This window comes from Tetrahymena thermophila (assembly GCF_000189635.1).
Source record: "Tetrahymena thermophila SB210 genomic scaffold scf_8254460, whole genome shotgun sequence".
NCBI lineage: Eukaryota > Ciliophora > Oligohymenophorea > Hymenostomatida > Tetrahymenidae > Tetrahymena > Tetrahymena thermophila.
In genome coordinates, this window is record NW_002476237.1 from 323,893 (window position 1) to 338,088 (window position 14,196).

At 21.9% G+C, this 14,196-nt stretch overlaps 5 protein-coding genes across 5 annotated transcripts; 3 read left to right on the forward strand and 2 right to left on the reverse strand. All coding sequences in view use genetic code 6, as the record gives it.

Moving 5' to 3' along the window:
• Positions 1-652: 652 nt before the first annotated feature.
• Positions 653-2,439, reverse strand: TTHERM_00348740 (transmembrane protein, putative; the record flags this gene model as incomplete). The annotated part of the gene is made up of 5 exons (XM_001023029.2): positions 653-882; positions 1,063-1,229; positions 1,362-1,572; positions 1,638-2,244; positions 2,356-2,439. 5 exons carry the CDS (start codon positions 2,437-2,439, stop codon positions 653-655), a joined length of 1,299 nt encoding a protein of 432 aa, XP_001023029.2.
• A 1,393-nt stretch (positions 2,440-3,832) lies between these two features.
• TTHERM_00348730 (cation channel family transporter) lies at positions 3,833-7,045 on the forward strand (the record flags this gene model as incomplete). The annotated part of the gene is made up of 4 exons (XM_001023028.3): positions 3,833-3,852; positions 3,909-5,356; positions 5,569-6,153; positions 6,246-7,045. The coding sequence occupies 4 exons, from the start codon at positions 3,833-3,835 to the stop codon at positions 7,043-7,045; spliced, it is 2,853 nt and encodes a 950-aa protein (XP_001023028.2).
• A 960-nt stretch (positions 7,046-8,005) lies between these two features.
• On the reverse strand, positions 8,006-10,058 carry TTHERM_00348720 (kinase domain protein; the record flags this gene model as incomplete). The annotated part of the gene is made up of 10 exons (XM_001023027.2): positions 8,006-8,144; positions 8,271-8,360; positions 8,423-8,512; positions 8,601-8,780; positions 8,866-8,955; positions 9,178-9,267; positions 9,484-9,573; positions 9,655-9,744; positions 9,800-9,889; positions 9,949-10,058. The coding sequence occupies 10 exons, from the start codon at positions 10,056-10,058 to the stop codon at positions 8,006-8,008; spliced, it is 1,059 nt and encodes a 352-aa protein (XP_001023027.2).
• Positions 10,059-10,106: 48 nt separating this feature from the next.
• On the forward strand, positions 10,107-10,900 carry TTHERM_000348709 (hypothetical protein; the record flags this gene model as incomplete). Its single annotated transcript, XM_012799529.1, has 2 exons — positions 10,107-10,124; positions 10,223-10,900. 2 exons carry the CDS (start codon positions 10,107-10,109, stop codon positions 10,898-10,900), a joined length of 696 nt encoding a protein of 231 aa, XP_012654983.1.
• Positions 10,901-13,496: 2,596 nt separating this feature from the next.
• Positions 13,497-14,178, forward strand: TTHERM_00348710 (hypothetical protein; the record flags this gene model as incomplete). The annotated part of the gene is made up of 2 exons (XM_001023026.1): positions 13,497-13,622; positions 13,771-14,178. 2 exons carry the CDS (start codon positions 13,497-13,499, stop codon positions 14,176-14,178), a joined length of 534 nt encoding a protein of 177 aa, XP_001023026.1.
• Positions 14,179-14,196: the final 18 nt, after the last annotated feature.

Consider the following 14,196-nt stretch of genomic DNA (forward strand, 5'->3'; position numbering starts at 1 on the left):
TCAAATTAGAAATTATGATTTAATAGATAACCAAATAGATTATTAATAGAAAATTAAATTGTATATAATTGAATAAATTATCAATAGATAAATACCAAATTTAATAAGTGCTATTAATTTTTTGAATTATTTTTTATAATAAAGAAAATATTAAAATTAAAAAATAATAAAAATAATAAAAATTTAATGAAAAATATATGATAGAATATAAAGGATATTGGGAATACTGCGTCAGAAATAAAGTCCACCATTTTTTCACTTTTACACGTTTTTATAGGCTAATATGTAAAAAATATTGTTATATTTAAAAATTAGTGAGATATATTAACTTTATGTTGATATTTTATAGTTAAACTATTCAAACTTCAATATAAAATATATCAATTTATAGTTATATATTTTTCAAAATACTTAGTTTGGTAAATTTATTTATTAAAACTTATTAACCTAATTTTAAATAAAGTATAAGAGTTAGCACTTAATCTATAAAATGCAATTTTTATATTTAAAAAAAATGAATAGTGTGAAAATAATTTTTAATTGTAAGATAACAAATAAACAAACAAACAAACAAAATAATTTAGATCTTTAAATTAAATAGTGCATTTATTTTTATTATAAAATATTTTTACTCAAATTTGGATTATTTATATCAATAAAAATCAATGTTTCTCTTGATTGACTGAGTGTCTTTTGTGGTATTTCCTTTTTCTGAGATGTCTTAGTCTTCATCCATTCTAATTTAAAAGATAGAGTTTGGATTATTTATATTTTAGTTAATTGCTAATAGACTGCTTATCCTTGCATGCTCATTTCTAGGGGCATGGTTAAGAGCTGTCTATTAAAGTACATGAGCAATATCTCTGTCTAACTAAGCATTTTCTATATTATTTATTTGATTACTTATAGAAACACTTTTAGCTTCTAATTACTTTTTCGTTGTTATTTTCTTTTAGATGAAAACAATCAATAAATAAATTAATTCTATGGTCAATAAGCATGCATAGATGAAAAATGGAAGCTGGAGATAAAATTAAATTTATTTAATTTATTCTTTTATACTTTTTAACAAATCATAAGTGATTTAATCAACACATTACTGATCACATAAGCTATCTATGATATTTATCATATTGTCATTAATGTAGTAAATAACTCCTATTTATATTCCTATGTTAACTACTGACAAAATAAATTTATATACAATTATAGCTTTCATTCTTTGATTACTATTTTTGTAAAGTTAAATTAAAATTATATAGCAAAGTGCTAAAATGCAAATTATGATCTCGTAATACCATAGATTATTTATATTAATCTCATTTAATAGCAAATATTTAACCCTCTATGTTCTGCACTACCAGTTCATCTTGGGAAATTATCTAGCAAAAATAGAAAATTAATTGATGTTATCATTAAATAAATTTGGTAGTTTTTAAATAAAAGATTCTTAATGATTGTTAATAATTAAATCTTTTTATCCTATTTAGCTATTAAGGATTGGATAAAAGTTATTATCTAATTAGCAATCATTTACTTGTATGTTGTAAAGCTTATAAGCGTATTTATTATCTTTTTTATAATTTTAAATAAGTTAAAATTTATGGCTATTAACAATTATTATAAAAAAAATTTACTTATTGGTTCAGGCCAATTACTATTTAAGCAAATTCCTTTGCCCCACTGTACTGATATTTAAGACAAAGGGTATGCATTTGGATCACGTTTTACTTAAAATTTCATGTAATCAGATTAAGGTATATCTAGATAGTAAGTATTTTAACCTTATTGATACTAAGTAGATCGAATATCAATTATTTTGAAGGAGGTTATAGGGCAATTTTAGTAAGTTAAATTATTAAAAGAAGACAAATTGAATAAATCATACTCCTTATTTATATACTAGCAACTATTGCTGTTATTGATCATTTCTTAGCTATGTAAACTATTACTTTCGTCAAATTTTACATTAAAACTATTTAAATAGTTATATTCAGTATTATATAATCCACATATTTAAAAAGAAAGGAGTTTTGTATTTTAGTCGTTATCAGATTAGCTAGTATAATTGTTATTTTACGTTTAGTTAGTATTAATTCTTAAACCCCAATTTTCCACCTAAAATCCTTCTTATTTGTAAACATTTTCTCCATCTCCTTATGGTGAGCAAGGTTTACTTCCTTTAAAAGTTTAGTTACAAAGACTCATTTTAATATCTCCGTTTTTACACACGCATCCTTCACTCTTTTTAATTTTTAAATATACAAATTAATATGTAGCTAAATTGCTATTAATAAAAGAAATCTCAAGGTAAAAAACTAACAAAATCAATATTATGTTATTTAAATATTTTACTATTGAAGGAAAAGAGAAATTAAATAGTTTCTACATATTGTAATGCTCACAAGTTTATTGACTGTCTGCATTTATTATTTTCATGTCTACTAATGGATACTTTTAAAAACTTTCTTAAATTTAGCTAATTTAATTAAGCGATTGATATAGCTGAACAATTGGAAGAGTGGATAGAAGTATAATGCTAATCGAATATATGCATGAAAATAATGCTAATATCTATTAGATACTTAAGGCTTTATATTACATAGTACCTAAATAATTTACTGACTGAAAGAGAAGTATTATTTATTTTTTGAAATAATTTATTTTTTAATCAAAAATTAAAACATAAAGATTACTTAATTTAAAATGAAATTTAGTTGGTAGAAATTAATTAGGTCAGATTTTTAATTATTGCTTTATGCTTTTTTAATAATTTATAAAACAAAAAACCATATAAAATTTATTTTTTTTGTTTATAGCAGCTTTAAATGAAGTAATATTTAGATTGATCAACAAAATATAAAATTAAAATAATTCCACTCTATTTATTTATTTATATATTTTAGTTAAAAACTAATATTATATTTCAAATTAATATCTAATATACTTTTAATATATATATACTTCCTTCTTTTAAAAATATATTCTAGAAATTTAAGAGTGATCCATCTATCAATAAAGTATTAAGATAAAAAATGTTCTTATTTTGATTAATTAGATAAATTTTGATAAAAAAGATAATATAGGTGGAGAAGATATAAAATTTTATTGATTTAACAAAAATTATTTGAAAATATCAAAATACTTGACAGCCTTTCTTATCAAAAGATAATTGTGTATTTTTACATTTAGTCAAAAGAGTTAAAATTTTTATTATTTGAAAAAAATGTAAATTTGTTAATAAATATATTTTTGGTAATATTTTCTTATTTTTTAAACCTAAAATTTACTGAAAGGATATAGTTGGAAGATAGATAGAAATAATGAATGATAAATGTTAATTAAAATGATAGTCTTATAAAATATTATTTTTAAAATTTTAAGAAAATTATGAAATTAAAATAATAGATTGTTTTTTTTATTATTTTTTATATTAAAGAATTTATTATTAATTTAATTTTATTTACTTATTAAGAAGTATTCAAGAAAGATAAGAATCTTCTTTCTTATGTTTTAAAATTCACTTTTAATTTTATTTTAGAATTAATTTAAATTAAAATATTTAGGAAACACTTTGAAATAAAAATGTATGTTTAAATTTCAATTAAATTTATATTTTTTGATAGTAGTACCAATTAGGTAATTGAAAAACAAAGTGTATTACTTCTTTTATTGACAATACTATAATTAAATATTATACTTTATTTTAATAAATTTAACTAATACTTTGTATATAAATTGATTACTCAATTTAGATAATTTTGATTATCTCTCTAATTATAAATGTATTTTGGAAAGCTCACTTTCTGAGTTCAATAATTAATAATTTAATATGTAAATATTATCGTCTGAGTAAAGTTCAATTTAAATAATAATTAAAAACTATCCTTTTGATTAATTTCATTTAGATAAACAGAAAATAATAATAGTGAAGTAAAAAAGATTGAAATGAAGGTATCTGAGTAGGATTAAAGTAGTGAGAATAAGTAAAAAACAGAATCACTTAATGAAATATAACTCGAGAACAATAGAAATTAGGTTTAAAATTAAAAAGATTTATAAAGTAATTCTAATCTTTCAAAGAGCAATTTGGATGATGAATTAGGATTTTCATTCAAGATGGAGGAAAATCATTCTTTAAGTAAGACAACACAAAATAACTTAGAAAGCAAGCTAAACATAAAAAATTAGACTTCAGAGCTAAGAGACAGACCTTCAGGTAGAGATATGCTATACATTTATAGTAAATAAAGACAAAGCAAAGATGTTACAATTTACAAAGATGAATTTAAAGATAAATTAATGTTGTCGCCTATTAAAAAATATGTCAAATATAATAAATTTCCTTATAAGCTTTTAATACACATAAGTTTAATCATTTTTACTTCTTTACAAATTGAGTATACTCACTCTTAGTTTACTCCATTTAGCAGATAACAAGATTACGAATGGGTATCTCTTTTCTATAATGACAATTAAGCTGCTGATAATAATGGCATTTATACTTATTATGACATAAAAAGCTTTTAAAGTCACTTAAATAGCTTATTTATAAATATAGCGACTTATAATTAGAAGTATTTTCAATAGATTAACTTAGAAAAGCTAAAGATTTTCCTATAGTATGCTCCTGAGCCGATCACAAAAAAAGATTTATTTGTTAAATTTGAAAACAATCCAATAGATCCTTTTATAGGCATTACTTATCCTTTTAACTAGCATGACATTAATTCTATTAAAAAATTTTTAGGATAAACTAGAAGATTTAGCATAAATGTTAATAATTTGGCAGTAACTTTAGCACATGAAAAAGAGCCTTACTCTTGTTGGAACTTTCAGTTATAATATTAGTACATTTCAACGATATATTTATAATCTGTTCTTCAAGCGGATGGAAAAATGTGTGATGACTATGTTAAGGTCACAAGAAAATTATCAGAAGCAACCATCCTTTTTAAAGGTTCTTAAGTTTTGATAAATTCAATTATAATAGTATTAGCATCTGTTAGCTTTATTTTAGGATTAAAATACATTTTTGATATGATAAAAGATTACATGCACTATAAAAAGTAAGGTTAAATTCTAAAGCCAATAGTAAACAAGCCAAAAAAGAAATAAGTTAATGATATGGATGAAGAATATCTTCCTGATAATTTAATTTAAATTCTTCATGAGCAGCGTGCTTGGGATGAGCTAACATTTAGTGAAAAGCTCAAATATTTTGATAAATGGTTTATAATCATTTTATTAGGTAATCTTTGCTAAATTTCATGCTGTTTATTCATTTTGCTTTAAGACAAGCACGATAATTTGGTTTCAAGGTTAAGTGAGCCATTTAGATGGTTACAAGGTTTAGGTAAATTTTTATAATTTCGGTTTTAAATGATTTTATAGCTTTAAAAAACTTATTTGCTAAATAAAATTTATCTTTTAGAAATCACATTTGTTTTATTTTATACTAATCAAATTTATTTTTTTATTTTATGTTTTATGATTTTAATTTATTTTTAAATCTATCTTTAACAAATTTTAATGATTTAAATTTATTTTCAATTAAATTTTGGAAAGGTTGCTCATTAGCATGGCTAGCTATTTTAAAATATTTTGATTACTTTTCTAAGTTTAATATCACAGCAGATATTATGAGGTATTCTTTTCCTAAAATAGGGAAGCATTTTATAGGGTATATTCCTATTTTGGCTTCTTTTATTATAGTAGGAAGAACTGCTTTTGGGGGAAGCTAGAGATTTGCAACTATGAGAGATAGCTTTGCTACTTTGTTTTCTTTACTTTTAGGTGACTCTATCAATGACATAACTCATGATCTAGAGGATAATGGAATATCAAGACCACTAGCAGTTATATATATCGTTAGTTTTATCATTCTTTTTATTTTGGCAGTTAATAACATTATGATCGCAATCATTCAAGATGAAGGATCCAGACGTAAGGAGGTGATAAAAAGAGACTAGGAGTACAAAAAATTAGATAAATACAAGAAAAAATTGGAAAAAGCAAGGAAAATAGAAGAATAGAAGTTAAAATAAAGAATGGAAAGTGATTATTTAGATGAACAATCTTAACAAGGCAGATTTTAAAATGAACAATCAGAGGTGCATTCATTTAGGACATCTCAATAGATTGATGAAATAAGTAAATCACATTTTTCATATTTTTACTAACACTTTTTTACTTTTGAATAATTTGTTTACAATTTTAACTAATTTAAAAATGTAATTTTTTAGGTATAAATGAATAGTAATAATAAAAAATAAGGAGCTAGTTGTAAAGTTAAAAAGAATTGAGAATCAATACAAGTAATTAAGATTCTTTATCCAGTAGTATAAGTTAAAGAGAGAGGAAAGAGGGAGGTACAGTGATATCTTCTGAAACAAATCAGCTACAATAATATAATTAAATTTAAGATATTTTATAGTAATAAAGTAATCCTTTAGATCCTGTTGTTGAAGACTTAAGAGAAAGCTTATAAAAAGAAGATGAAGAAATGAAGCAGTAAGATGAAAAAACTGATTAGCAATAAAATGCAGACTAATAAGATTAAATTAAAATAGAAAATAGTTAATAATTGCATCAGAATTTAGATAGCATTGAATTTGAAGGTTCATAATAATCATTTTCTCATCAATAATCTCATTTGTAACTTACTTCTAAATAGCATTCTTAAAGAAGCAAAATAGACACGAATTCTAAAAAGAATATATCTTTCTAGGCCTTAACAAAAATAGCAATTCAGCTAATGAAATCAAAACACAATGCTTAAGAAAAGATAAACCTAAAAGATGAATTCAACAAAGAAGTTGAGCTCTTAACTGAACAACAGATGAATTATAAAGAATTTTATAAATAGTTAAAAAAAGGTTTTAGCGACTTAACTTAAATAATTGATAAACAGTCTTTTGAAATTAGGGATAACTTGTATCTATATCAAATTTCAAAGCCATAAAGAGGGGATATAATTAACGAATTCTGTGATATTCTAAATTATTTAACACTGCGTATTAAATAATAGCAAAAAAAGCTGTGAGGATATCAAATTTGTTAATTTTATTTTATAAAAACTATATTTTTATTAATTTATCAAACATAAACTACGTAATAAAATTCTAATGTCATACATCTTTTGACGGCAGCAGATGATGCACAAATGTTGAAAGTACTGCAATTTAACCTTGTCAAAAATGCGATTGAAGTCATCAATTAATTGTTTAGTTGTAAATCCAAATAAACAATTTTGATTTATTTCGATGGAGGATAGTTGTCAATTACTATTATATAAATTCTATTTAGTAAAAACTGATCTTTTTGAGGTGAATTAATAAATGAATGAATTAATTAATTAATGATGCAGCAATAGCAATGTATGACATATTTAATTATATTTAATCTTGTAACAAAAATTGTTTTTAATTTATAATAAGCATCATTCCCTTTTTCTAAATTTATACACATTTTTTATTAGTCGTAAGTATTTATTTGCATTTTTTGATTTCTTTTAAACCACATTTTTCAATACCTTTAGATAAATTATAAACCATTAAATTGTAGTAAAAATAATCAGAATTAATTTTCACAATAATATTCTTATTTTAAAGTTCAAGATATTTTTAATGAATTTATTTTTTTACATCAAATACACCGTATGTAATATAAATATTTGCAGAATAAGGAATTTGTTAAGAATGGTTGTTGTTGTTTTTATATATTTTAATTTTAATATAAAGTCAATTTAGTGTTATTATTTTATAAAATTATAATTAATATAATTTAAGAAGACAGTCGTTCGTTGATATTTTTAAGTGGGTTGTTTTATTTTTGCTAATTATTAGGCAGATAAAGAAAATTAATTTTGTCATTAATATTTTTTTGATTGTTAATAATTTATTTGTATTTGGATCGTTCATTCATGTTTATATATGTAAGTTATAAATAGTATGATAAAAAATAGTTATTTTTGCATGACTGAAGAGTGAATATTTTGTATCTATCAGTAGTATAAGTCCCACAAGGATTAAAGAGGCATATATTATAAGTGAGGAGCAACGTGTTGTTTATATACTTAAAGACTCATGTAGAGACTTTTTTTGTGAGCAATTTCTTGTTTAAGTAATTCAATAGATTCATCACTTTATTTTTAGTAAAGTAAATTAATATTTTATTTATCTAAAAATATATGTTAAGCTTCTACAAAAAAAGGTGAGTCCTTAATTTGTAAATATTAAAAACTTAAAATTAAAGAGTAATTAGATTACTTCAAGTAGATGATTAAATTAGTTAAGCTGTTGGATGAACCAAGATAGCTTGAAATATTTCTAGCGCCTTTTTCGTCAATTTTGTTTCTTCTATTGTTATTTAAAAATTAGATTAAAAAAATCTAAATAAATACAAATTTGTTTTTTTTTACCCTGTATAAAGATTAACAGTTTTAATGTTTTCTATTTTAGAAATCTGCTTAGCTAGAATTTCACCGCCAAGATTTTGGATTGAGTTATATCTAAATTTTATGGAAAATAAATTGAGATTTTAGTCATACTAATCTAGTACAAAACTGTAAATTAATAAATTTTTGATTGTAATTTTACCTCAAATAAAGATCAACACGGGTAAGATTTTTGAATTAACTGATAGCATTTGCAAGAGAGATAATACCTTCGTCACCAATGTTGTTATTTATGACGTCTAAACGTAATGATTCAAGTTTTAAAAGATTAGACCAGGAATTCGATAAATTCTCCATACCAGCACTACGGATTGTGTTTTTACTATATTTAGAAAAAGAAAAATTAGAACTCTAATGTGATTAGGTGTTTTTTGAGCATTTAGGATGATTATAAATAATTATTTTACGCTAATTGTATGGATAAGTGGACAAGGTTAGTTAAAGAACCAATAGATTTAAAAAGTTGCTAAGCTCCTTACTCTGTGATTTAATTGTTCCTTTTTTAGAAATAAGTCGTATTAATAAAGTGAAGAGACTTTAATGCGTATTGAATATCAATATGATTATATTTTGTTAATTATTTCTTTTATAAACAATTTTAAATTTTTGTGCCTTTCTGCGAACATAGGTTCGTTGAATGTCATTTTTATAAAATCGAAGACAGTCTTAAGTCAATTTTTTGAAACATGTAATTTTAAAATAATAATAATCATTTTTACTCTAAATTAATTGTGAGAGAAGTAAGGCTCTTTAGTAATTATATTGAAGAGCTGATTTCTGTGATACCACTGTTTTGTAAATGCAAATTTCTATTGATTTGTTTAGTAAAATAAATTAGAATTATTGAGTTAAAGATTAAACTTTAACATTTTATTTATTTATTAGTTTATATTTTTGAAAATGAAGAAACCAGTTTTTTTTATAAAATAGAAAGATACAGTTTATCAAATTGCTTGATATTTGTAAGAATTTCAAGCTTGTAAAATTAGAAATTTGTCTCAATTAAATTATTAAAAAGTATTTACGTTAAATCTATTTCAAGTTCCTGGAGGGCATACAGGGAGGAGATTTTCTCAATAAATTATTTTATTCCATTTGATGTTATGTTGTTATGTCTTTTAATAATAGTTAAATATTAATACATGCTAATTAGTAAATTAAATTATAAATAAATATCAAGGGTGTAAAATAAATACTTTAAGTAGAGTTTTAAGTTTCTTGTTTAAGTAAAGCGACTAAGTTTGTCACCAATTTGTAAGAACTACTCATCGCTTAAGTGGTTATCGCTATTTTAGGTATAATATTTAATATGAGAAGACAATTAAATTAAAATTAATATACTTTATGTTGAATGTCAAATCATTTACTGAGACATGTTCCTATAGAGTAGAAATGAATTCTTTGAATCCTACATTACCCAAATTTTGTTGTCTATATAAGAAAAAGAAATATATCAGTTAAATAGCTCTTTTTAAGCAAAAAGTAATTACTCGAAATTGAGATTTATTGACTTTTATTTAGCATCTATGTCGTTGTGCTAAAGATTGTCAGCAGTAGAGGCACTGGCCTGAAGAGAAGAGGACAAGACTTATAAAGGCATTTAATTTATATTGTAATATTAATTGAGGAGATTCAGAGATATTGTTTTATGGATTCTATATAAAAGGTAAATAGATAAATCCTTCTAATTAAATATATCTGTTTAGAATTTTATTTAATCTTCTTTTTGTATTTTTTCTTATTAATTTTTTTGAATGAATAAAGTTTTGTAATGAAAAGAAAGAAAAGCCTTTTTGCGCTTATAATCAGATCTTGGGAAATTGTGAATTAATTAATTAGTTAATTTAACTATTTATTTAATTTTTTTGTTAACATCATAACATGAAATATTAACTCATATGTGAGCGTCTTTTTTTCCAAATCTCATAACTAAAAACTATACTCGCAAATTAATTAAAGATAATACGTCTTTATGTTTTTAGTTTACCCCTTGATGCATTATGCTCACTCGATTGCATTACTTACTCCAATTTAAGGATTATTTTTTAAATTTTCTTTACTCAATATTACTTGAAGGCACAAATTAATTAGTATCTTTTAAGCCATTTTAACAAAAAAGAATTAAATCCACAGTAGCTATCTTTTATAGCATATTTAAGCATTGGTATTTCATTAAGGAGAATTTTTATCATCCTTGGTTACAAAGTGGAATATTCAAGTAAAAAGTTTAATTTTCTACTTCAACATAATAAATTCAAATATATAGACAATTTTATATTATTTTCAACCAGTCTATTCCTTGGTCAATAAAAAATTAGATTTACAAAAACAAATGTAGACTAATTTTTTAAAAAGTAGAAGAATCCTAAAATTAGTTCATTAATTCTTAGAATAATATAAATATTTTATGTTTTTAGATACTTTGCTGAATGTTGTATTTGATATGTTTGATCTATCAAAAATTCCTTTGCTTTTAAATTTATTCAGTGCTAATATACATATAATCTTTTTCTTTTAAAACTAAGATAGTATAGTTAATCCGTCTTTATGTCTTAACTCTTTTATTTACCCTAAACCTATCTATTTATTTACTATCTAATTGATGATGCAATTTTCCAGAAATATACCGTAATCAAATAGACAATTCATAAAGATAGTATTCAAATATTATGAATTTTTTCTAGTTAATTTATAAATTTTTATATAAAACAAAATATATACTGACTTTAAATGGTGACCATTTCGTGCCTTTTAAACTCAATAAACATTTCTAAATTTCAATATTTTTATTTGATAATACTTAAATAGTTAATAAAAGGAAGAAAAATATCTAGTAATTATCATTGATAAATTTAAGTAATATGCCATTAAATTAGTGTAGTAGAAGCTCCTTTATGATATTTTTTCCATTCATTAATAAACTAATATTTTAATAAAACTAAAAGATCAAATCAATCATGTTTAAATATACATATTTTACATATTTAATTAAATAATAAAGATAAAATAGATGTTAATTTAAAAGATGATTGAAATATTTATTATGCAATTATTATTTGCTATTTTATTAAGTACATCATATTTATCTTAATATAGAAAGCGCTATGACGAATTATCAAAAATATTACACAATTAAAAAAGATTAATTATTTTTAACTCCTTAACTAATAAAAAGTATTAATAATTTCAACTTAAATTTGTTAAATATCTTCTATACTAAGTAAAATATTGTAATTAAATTAAATTTCCATTTTATTCCAAAACTTAACTTCTTAACGAAACTTAACTATATTGAAGAACTAATTTACAAATAATTTTATACTTAATCCCTTTAATCAAGTGTACTTATACCTGTGTAACATTTTTCTTCATTTTGAGATTTTTATTATTCTGTAAATAAATAAAAAATATATTACTCAAAAAAGAAAAATATTAGAGTAAGGTTTCAAGTTTTAAATTTTCACATCAGCTATTTAATTTTTTATAAGTCAGAAAAAATATTTTCAATAAAACTTTTATGATTTTTAAAAGTAAATAATAATCGCCTATTATTTGAAAAAGAGCATGAGGTAAATTAATTAATAAATTAATTTAAATATATTAAATTGTTAGAAGATTGATTAGGCAATAAATAGTCTTAATTAATTTATATATTTTAATTTACTTAAAAAGCAAAGCAGAATTAACCATTATTAACAAAAACAAATTTTAAAAAATATCATTTATATAAATATGTCTTTTTTTGTTAATAATTTTAATTTTACCATGAAAATTCTGAAAATTAATTATTTCATTTTTCATTTTTAAAATCTAAAATAAATTATTTAAAATAGATTTTTTTATTTTCTTCTAATTTTATATAACTTTGTTAATATTCAATATTTTTTAACCTTTTAATATATTTAGCTGATAAATATTTGAGATTCAGAAAAAGTAATTATTTGTATTTATCAAATCTTTAGTCATGATATAACGTTTTATAAAACCTAACGAAATGTTTGCTAACTAAAAATAAAATTAATACAGTGTTTTAATTATTTTTATTGCTGATTGTTTTATTTATCTTACGCTTTTTGCACTATTAATAGAATTCACCAACTCTAAAGAATCAAAAAACGATAATATGTCATATGTTTTAGCTTTTCTTAATTTAAATATAAAAAATCAGATAACAATTTTGTTGATAGATAGTGAGCTGAGATATAAATATCGATTAAAAAAAAATAATTTCAACTTATTGAAAATAGATGATTCTTAATACATTTTAAAAGAAGAAAGTTTTTATAAAAATTATATTTTTTCAAATTATATACTGATAAAGCAGAGTATGGAAAAGTTATTAACAAAAATTATATTGATATTTTTAATATTTTTTGAAAATAGTTGTTAGGTTGTATGTTTTGTGATATGAGCAATATTTTGGTGAAGGAGTAACTAAGTTAAATAAAAATTCCTTTTGCTCCATGATATCTTAAACTGTGTGAAAGTTTGAAAAAATTAACTTCTAAGTTTGTCTCTTAAAAAATATATTTAAGATAATTAATTATTAAAAAAATATATTAATATTTTTAGATATATTCAACCTATGAACTAAAAATAAAATAATTTTAAAAAATAGGAATTAAAATTTATAAAAAGCTTTGGTATTATAGTAAATTTAAATAATAAAAAACACTTTATAAAGAATAGCTTAGCATGCTATTTGAATTTCGGCTGAAAATACGAAATGTCAAAATTTATTTGCTTTTTATGTAATAAAATAAGGGTATTAATAATTCAAAAAGTAAATAAAATATACACACCAAAATCAAATTTTTATTAAAATTTTATTTCTTGGTTGTTTGATTGGCATTTTATTACATTTTTAAAAGGAAAATTTTACATAAATTCCCTTTTTATTTATTTAAATGTTATTTATTAAGCACATTAAGAATAAGGATTTTGTAAACTCAAAATTTATAAACAAAAAAATAAAAAATAACTCAATTAGTAAATAAAAATCACAAAAACAATTTTAAGTAATTCTCAAATTTATAAAATGGATAACTAAATTAAAATACAAGAACTTATTGTCAACAAAGTTACAAAGTACAATAAAATAACATAAAGCTAACGCTTTGAACTCCTCAGCTTGGTTCTGTTTAAAAAATTCACTATTAAAAAGGTACATTTTATTTACTATGATTAATTCTTGTTATAGTGATGTTTTTTTTGATAAAAATTGATATAACGAGTTTGTCTGTTTAGATTAATATTTATTTATTAGCATCTTACCACTTTAATAAAAAATTTTTTTTTACTTAAATAAAAAGGCAGCAAACAGGTTAGACATAAACTACTCTTCAGCTAAAACCATTCTACATACTCATAGAAAGCGCTAAAGATATAACAATATCTCTAATCAGAAAAAATTAATGCCAATTTGCTCAACAAAACCTATTTAAAAGCTAAAGAAACAATTCTAAAACTAATTTGAAATAGTAGTTTCTCAGGGAGGATAGATAATAAACAAGCCCAAAGATGGAGAACAAATCAATTACAAGAAAATTATGGAAAATTTTAAATAATAATTTATTCCATTGCAGCAGGTGATAGAAATTTAACCAAAAAACAGGTCTATTATCTAAAGGAATTAGGACATACTTAATCAAAACAATGGCATGAAAACACAATATTATTTTATAAAAATAGAGAAATAAGATGAATAAAACCATCTCTGAATACCATCAAGTTATAAA